The sequence below is a fragment of the Apodemus sylvaticus genome, chromosome 7 (assembly GCF_947179515.1).
Source record: "Apodemus sylvaticus chromosome 7, mApoSyl1.1, whole genome shotgun sequence".
NCBI lineage: Eukaryota > Metazoa > Chordata > Mammalia > Rodentia > Muridae > Apodemus > Apodemus sylvaticus.
In genome coordinates, this window is record NC_067478.1 from 90,573,403 (window position 1) to 90,582,182 (window position 8,780).

An 8,780-nucleotide genomic window follows, 5' to 3' on the forward strand; every position below is an offset into this window, starting at 1 on the left:
GGTCAGGCCCTGGACTGCCCGAGGTCCTGGGTTGCTCGGTGGGCCATCTGTGTGCCGACCCAGCCAGGAGCTTGTTTGCCCAGGCCAGCGTGCACCACCGCCATTTTGCCTACGGGAAGCCAGAGGGACCCAGCAGACAAAACCAAACCAGCTAACAGGCATAGCCTGAGGCGGACATAGCAGGGGTCTCAGACGGTCAGGCCCTGGACTGCCCCCAGGCCCTGGGCTACTCGGTGGGCCACCTGTGTGCCTACCCGGCCAGGAGGTTGTTAGCCCAGCAGACTCTCCCAGCACTCTCAGGGAGCGTGCACACTCCACCATCCTAGCCACCTGACAGACCCAATTAACACTCACAGCTGAGGGGAACTTTGCTCAGACATTGGCCTGCCAGGCTTTTGCCTAGACTCAGGGCCTGAGCAGCTAGGCTAGCCTTGAGTGCACCAACCCGATTAGGAGTTCCTCTGCCCAGCAGAGAGATCAGCACCGCAGAATAGGTCCCTACAGCATACAGCCTCAGCACTCCCTGAAGGAGCAAACGGGCACCTTCTGGCTCACAGACACAATCTGGGGCAAAGAACACTAGGGCTGCAAGGCCACCCAAGAGGAGGAAAGCACATTAGCAATCTGCAACAGGGGAAACCCTGCCCTCCAGTGGTGCAGAAATAGCCCTAGAGCCTCTCAGGAGGCTGAAACACCAGCCAGAGACAAGACCAATTAGCTCCAGAGAAGAAGATGGCAAACGGCAAACGCAGGAACGCTACTAACAGAAATCTAGGCAATATGGCAGCATCTGAACCAAACTCTCCAACATCAGCAAGTCCTGGTTATGCCAACACACCAGAGAAACAAGATTTGGATTTAAAATCACTGTTCATGATGCTGCTAGAAGAACACAAAAAGGACATAAATGAATCTCTTAAAGAAATGCAGAGGAACATGAATAAGCTAGAAACCCGTATAATGGAAACACAAAAAACACTTAAAGAAATGCAGGAGAATAAGGCCCAAGAGATAGAAGCCAATAAAGAAGAAAGGCAAAAAAAAAACTTAAAGAAATGCAGGAGAACTTGAGTCAACAGGCAGAAGTCATGAAAGAGGAAACACAAAAATCTCTTAAAGAATTACAGGAAAACACAGACAAAAAAATGATGGAACTGAGTGAAACCATCCTGTACCTAAAAACAGAAGTAGAAACAACTAAGAAATCACAAAGGGAGACAACTTTGGAGATAGAAAACTTTGAGAAGAAATCAGGGGCCATAGATGCAAATATAAACAACAGAATACAAGAGATGGAAGAAAGAATCTCAGATGCCGAAGATACCATAGAAACCATTGACTCAACTGTCAAAGAAAATACAAAATGCAAAAAGCTTGTATCCCAGAACATCCAGGAAATCCAGGATACAATGAGAAGACCAAACCTAATGACTATAGGTATAGATGAGAGTGAAGATTTACAACAGAAAGGGCCAGCAAATATCTTCAACAAAATTATGGAAGAAAACTTTCCTAACTTAAAGAGAGAGATGCCTATGAATATACAAGAAGCCTACAGAACTCCAAACAGACTGGACCTGAGCAGAAATACCTCCTGTCACATAATAATCAAAACCCCAAATGCACTAAACAAAGAAAGAATATTAAAGGCAGTAAGAGAGAAAGGCCAAGTAACATATAAAGGAAGACCTATCAGAATAACACCAGACTTCTCACCAGAGACCATGAAAGCTAGAAGATCCTGGGCAGATCTCATGCAGACTCTAAGAGAACACAAATGTCAGCCAAGACTACTATACCCAGCAAAACTCTCATTCACCATAGATGGAGAAACCAAGATATTCCATGACAAAACCAAATTTACACAATATCTTTCCACAAACCCAGCTCTACAAAGAATAATAGGAGGAAAACTCCAATACAAGGAGGGAAACTACACCCTGGAAAAAGCAAGATAGTTGCCTTCCTTCATCAAACCCAAAAGAAGATAACCACTCAAATATAAAAAGAACATCAAAAATGACAGGAAGTAATAATCACTATTCCCTAATATCTCTTAACATCAATGGTCTCAATTCCCCAATAAAAAGACATAGACTAACAGACTGGATAAGGAAACAGGACCCTACAATTTGCTGTATACAGGAGACACACCTCAGTGTCAAACATAAGAGCTACCTTAGAATAAAAGGCTGGAGGACAATCTTACAAGCCAATGGTCACAGGAAACGAGCAGGAGTAGCCATTCTAATATCAGATAAAATTGACTTTCAACCTAAAGTCATCAAAAGAGACACAGAAGGACACTTCTTGCTGGTCAAAGGAAAAATCCACCAAGAAGAACTTTCAATTCTGAACATCTATGCGCCAAATGCAAAGGCACCCTCATTCGTAAAAGAAACTTTACTAAAGCTCAAAGCACACATTGCATCTAACACAATAAATGTGGGGGACTTCAACACTCCACTTTCCTCAATGGACTGATCGGGAAAACAGAAACAAAACAGAGACACAGTAAAACTAATTGAAGCTTTGGACCAATTGGATTTGACTGATATTTATAGAACATTTCACCCTAAAGCAAAAGAATATACCTTTTTCTCAGCACCTCATGGTACCTTCTCCAAAATCGACCATATAATTGGACACAAGGCAGACCTCAACAAATATAAGATGATCGAACTAATCCCATGCCTCCTATCAGATCACTATGGTGTAAGAGTGATTTTCAATAGCAACAAAAACAACAGAAAGCCCACATACACATGGAGGCTGAATAATACTCTACTCAATGACACCTTGACCAAAGAAGAAATAAAGAAAGAAATCAGAGACTTTTTAGAATTTAATGAAAATCAAGGCACAACATACCCAAATTTTTGGGACACAATGAAAGCAGTACTAAGAGGTAAACTCATAGCCCTGAGTGCCTCCAAAAAGAAAATGGAGAGAGCATACACTAGCAGCTTAATGACACACCTGAAAGTCCTGGAACAAAAAGAAGCCAATTTACCCAGGAGGAGTAGAAGGCAGGAAATCATCAAACTCAGGGCTGAAATCAATCAATTGGAAACAAAGCGAACCTTACAAAGAATTAACGAATCCAGGAGCTGGTTCTTTGAGAAAATCAAGAAGATAGATAAACCCTTAGCCAGACTGACCAAAGGGCACAGAGAAAGTATCCAAATTAACAAACTTAGAAATGAAAAGGGAGATATAATAACGGAAACTGAGGAAATCCAAAAAATCATCAGATCCTACTACAAGAGCCTGTACTCAACACAACTGGAGAATCTGGAGGAAATGGACAATTTCCTTGACAGATACCAAATACCAAAATTAAATCAGGACCAACTAGATCATCTAAACAGTCCCATAACGCCTAAAGAAATAGAAGGAGTCATAGAAAGTCTTCCAACCAAAAAAAGCACAGGACCAGATGGTTTCAATGCAGAATTCTATCAGACCTTCAAAGAAGAGTTAACATCAATACTCTTCAAACTATTCCACAAAATAGAAACAGAAGGAACACTACCCAATTCCTTCTACGAAGCCACAATTACGCTGATACCAAAGCCACACAAAGATCCAAAAAAGAAAGAGAACTTCAGACCAATTTCCCTTATGAACATTGATGCAAAAATACTCAATAACATTCTTGCCAACCGAATCCAAGAACACATCAAAACGATCATCCACCATGATCAAGTAGGCTTTATCCCGGGAATGCAGGGTTGGTTTAATATACGGAAATCCATCAATGCAATCCACTACATAAGCAAACTCAAAGAAAAAAAACACATGGTCATTTCATTGGATGCTGAAAAAGCATTTGACAAAATTCAGCATCCTTTCATGCTTAAAGTCTTGGAAAGAACGGGAATTCAAGGCCCATACCTAAACATAGTAAAAGCAATATACAGCAAACCGGTAGCCAGCATCAAACTAAATGGAGAGAAACTTGAAACAATCCCACTAAAATCAGGGACTAGACAGGGCTGCCCCCTCTCTCCTTATCTTTTCAATATTGTACTTGAGGTACTAGCTCAGGCAATTCAACAACATAAGGAGGTCAAAGGGATACAAATTGGAAAGGAAGAAGTCAAACTCTCATTATTTGCAGATGACATGATAGTCTAACTAAGTGACCCAATAAACTCCACTAGAGAATTCCTACAGCTGATAAACAACTTCAGCAAAGTGGCAGGTTATAAAATCAACTCAAGCAAATCAGTGGCCTTCCTATACTCAAAGGATAAGCAGGCTGAGAAAGAAATTAGGGAAATGACCCCCTTCACAATAGCCACAAACAGTATAAAGTATCTTAGGGTGACTCTTACCAAACATGTGAAAGATCTTTACAACAAGAACTTCAAGACTCTGAAGAAGGAAATGGAAGAAGACCTCAAAAAATGGGAAAACCTCCCATGCTCATGGATCGCCAGAATCAATATAGTTAAAATGGCCATTTTGCCAAAAGCAATATACAGATTCAATGCAATACCCATCAAAATCCCAACTCAATTCTTCACAGAGTTAGAAAAAGCAATTAACAAATTCATCTGGAATAACAAAAAACCCAGGATAGCTAAAACTATTCTCAGCAACAAAAGAAATTCTGGGGGAATCAGTATCCCTGACCTCAAGCAATACTACAGAGCAATAGTGTTAAAAACTGCATGGTATTGGTACAGTGACAGGCAGGCAGATTAATGGAACAGGATTGAAGATCCAGAAATGAACCCACACACCTATGGCCACTTGATCCTCGACAAAGGGGCTGAAACATCCAATGGAAAAAAGATAGCCTTTTCAACAAATGGTGCTGGTTCAACTGGAGGTCAGCATGCAGAACAATGCGAATTGATCCATCTTTATCGCCTTGTACTAAGCTCAAATCCAAATGGATCAAGGACCTCCACATAAAGCCAGACACTCTGAAGCTAATAGAAAAGAAACTGGGGAAGACCCTTGAGGACATTGGTACGGGGAGAAAATTTCTGAACAGAACACCAATAGCGTATGCTCTAAGATCAAGAATTGACAAATGGGACCTCATAAAATTACAAAGTTTCTGTAAGGCAAAGGACACCATCAAACGGACAAATCGGCAACCAACAAATTGGGAAAAGATCTTCACCAATCCTACATCAGATAGAGGGCTAATATCCAATATATATAAAGAACTTAATAAGTTAGACTACAGAAAACCAAACAACCCTATTAAAAAATGGGGTACAGAGTTAAACAGGGAATTCTCACCTGAAGAACTTCGGATGGCGGAGAAGCATCTTAAAAAATGCTCAACTTCATTAGTCATTAGGGAAATGCAAATCAAAACAACCCTGAGATTTCACCTTATGCCAGTCAGAATGGCTAAGATTAAAAATTCAGGAGACAGCAGGTGTTAGAGAGGATGTGGAGAAAGAGGAACACTCCTCCACTGCTGGTAGGGTTGAAAATTGCTACAACCACTCTGGAAATCAGTCTGGCGGTTCCTCCGAAAACTGGGCACCTCACTTCCAGAAGATCCTGCTATACCACTCCTGGGCATATACCCAGAGGATTGCCCACCATGTAATAAGGATACATGCTCTGCTATGTTCATAGCAGCCCTATTTATAATTGCCAGATGCTGGAAAGAACCCAGGTATCCCTCAACAGAAGAGTGGGTGCAAAAAATGTGGTATATCTACACAATGGAGTACTATTCAGCCATTAGAAACAATGAATTCATGAAATTCTTAGGCAAATGGATGGAGCTAGAAAACATCATACTAAGTGAGGTAACCCAGACTCAAAAGGTGACTCATGGTATGCACTCACTAATAAGTGGATATTAACCTAGAAAATTGGAATACCCCAAACATAATCCATACATCAAATGAGGTACAAGAAGAAAGGAGGAGTGGCCCCTTGTTCTAGAAAGACTCAGTGAAGAAGTATAGGGCAAAACCAGAACGGGGAAGTGAGAAGGGGTGGGTAGGAGGACAGGGGGAGAAAAGGGGGCTTATGGGACTTTCGGGGAGTGGGGGGCTAGAAAAGGGGAAATCATTTGAAATGTAAATAAAAAAATATTACTAAATTAATTAAAAGAGGAATTATAAACAAAAAAATAAGCTAATGAAAAATAGGCATTGCCTTGTACATTGTTTTGATTTATTTTAGAATTCTTGTAATGATTTCCCTAAATGCAGTGGCTTAAAGTAAGAGAAGTTTATTAACATACAACTCCACACAGATATTTAAAATTGAATTTATCTGGCCCAAAAATGATACTTGGATGGCACTGCTCTACTTCTAATTGTTATAAGAGTAGATTCAAATCGTTCTCAGATTCTTGCAGGTTCTGGAATGCCTTGTTGTGTGCCTGCATCACTCCAGTTTCTGTCTTATGGCCATAATGGGAAAATATGTGTATGAATTAGATCATGTGGTCAACATGCAAGAAGAGATTTCTTCAAACATAGTTTGCTATCTTTACTGCCCGTCTAATGATAGAGTTTTATTATAAGCAGAACATTTTCATATTTAAAGGCTGTCATCTTTCATGAATTTCAATTACTCTTAAATATTTACATAGATTACATTATCTATCACAAAGCTATATTGGTTGGTAATTTACAAAAATGTACCAGATATTCCCAAAGGTAATATAATAATTTCTCAGAAAGAGACAACTATTTTCTCTGGAGGAAAGTAAGCATGCAAAGAACCTATGAGAGTGTCTAATGTTTCATTGATGATTTCTCTCAATTTGCTAGGATAACTGCCTTCTCCCAAACATCTTTTTCAGTGCATTCTTTACATCCTTGTTTCGCAGGCTGTATATGAGGGGATTTAGCATAGGGATCACTGTGGTGTAGAACACTGAGGACACTTTCTCCTGTTCCATGTTATTGCTGGAAGGTGGCTTGAAATACATGAAGGTTATAGACCCGAAGAAGATTCCCACAGCCATAATGTGGGAGCTACAGGTGCCAAATGCTTTAGAACGCCCTTCATTGGAGTGGATGCGAAGAATGCTAGTTAGAATAAAGGCATAAGAGATGATGACAGCCAGTGTAGGAGCTAGGGTATTAACTCCACCAATAATAAACAGCAGTACCTCATTAATATGAGTGCTGGAGCAAGACAGAGTCAACAAGGGTAGAATATCACAAAAATAGTGTCTGACAATATGAGACCCACAGAAGGACAACATTGTCATACGGGTTGTATGGACAGTAGCCCCAAAGAAGCCCAGTGAATATACCACAACCATCATTATGGAACAGACCCTGTGGGACATGACAATGTTATAAAGCAGTGGGCTGCAAATGGCAACATAGCGGTCATAGGCCATGGCTGTCAGCAAGTAGCCTTCGGCAATGACAAAAATGAGGAAGAAGTAGAGCTGAGTCATGCACTCCAAGAAGGAAATAGTGTTCTCCTCACATACAAAGTTCACCAACATCTTCGGGGTAATGACCGAGGAATAGCAGAGGTCAATGAAGGATAAGTGACTGAGAAAATAATACATTGGAGAGTGAAGTTGAGAACTAATGGTGATTAAGAGTATCATGCCCAAGTTTCCCACCACTGTGATCACATATATTGCCAGAAACAAGAGGAACAGGGGGAGCTGAAGCTCTGGGCGTTTTGTTAGTCCTTCGAGGATAAAGTCAATCGCTGAAGAATGGTTCATAGTAGTCATTTCTTATAAAATATTATCTATAAAGAAAAGGGAGGGAAATGCTTGGTTTTTAGTTTTATATTTGGATTCTCAGTTGGTGGATTCCACCTCTGAAAGAAGTCTGATTTCTCCCATTTATTTGTCTACTCCATAGATCTTTTCAAAAATTACTTCTGTTAGTTTTTGAAATTATAATATAATGACCTGGATCCTTTTCCATTTCTTCTCCTAAAGCCCTCCTGTATACTTCTCTTTGCTCTACCACAAAATCACTATCCTTTTTCATTAATTTTTGTTACATGCATATATATGGGTATATATATGGTTCTTATTGCAACTTCTCAGTCTGTATCATGTTACTTGTATGTAAATTTTCAGAGTTGACCTTTAACATTGCATAAGCAATCATTATACTCTTCTTTAGGCAAGACTATGTCTCCCACGTTCAGCATTCCTTAGTTGTCCATAATTCTTTGTTCAGGTTTGATGCCTCATGGGGTTTGAAAGCTTTTGGACAAAGACTAAATTTAATAGTCTTGTTTGCACCCACTTTATTGACTACTTTAAGCTATGTTTTGTCATTTTGTTCATAAAATTTATATCTGTAAGTACTGCAAATTAAAATTAAGCACAAACTCAGACTTAATTATTATTGTATCATTAGAATAAAACTACTTACCCTTTTCCCCTGGGTACTTGTCAAAGGAACCATCAGCTTTATGAAATTGTAACTTGCATTATAACTCAGATAATCTGTTTCAATTTCTCAGTGTATTATATGAATCAACATTATAGTCTCTAATCTGGGAGCACAGGCACTTAAATAAAGAAGATTCTCGGTGTAAATGAAAGGATATGATAATGGTTCTATTGACCCTAGATTTGCAATCTTCTATATCTTTTCTTAGAATGGAAGGCTAGACTGGGTTAGGACATTCTTTGGCTAGGTAGGTATGGAAGCAGAAAGAGAATATGGTGCTACATTCTAGCCATAAATTATAGCTGAGACCAACTAGATCTGTGAAAGAGCAAATTACATCTGACTTCCAGATGTTATATCTGTACCTCCAATAAATCAAGGTTTTTTTTTTTCAAGGACTTCCTT

General features: G+C 39.7%; 1 protein-coding gene across 1 annotated transcript; it reads right to left on the minus strand.

Annotated features, from left to right (window-relative positions):
- Positions 1–6,760: 6,760 nt before the first annotated feature.
- On the minus strand, positions 6,761–7,696 carry LOC127690000 (olfactory receptor 8D2-like). Its single transcript, XM_052189569.1, has one exon. The coding sequence runs from the start codon at positions 7,694–7,696 to the stop codon at positions 6,761–6,763; it is 936 nt and encodes a 311-aa protein (XP_052045529.1).
- Positions 7,697–8,780: the final 1,084 nt, after the last annotated feature.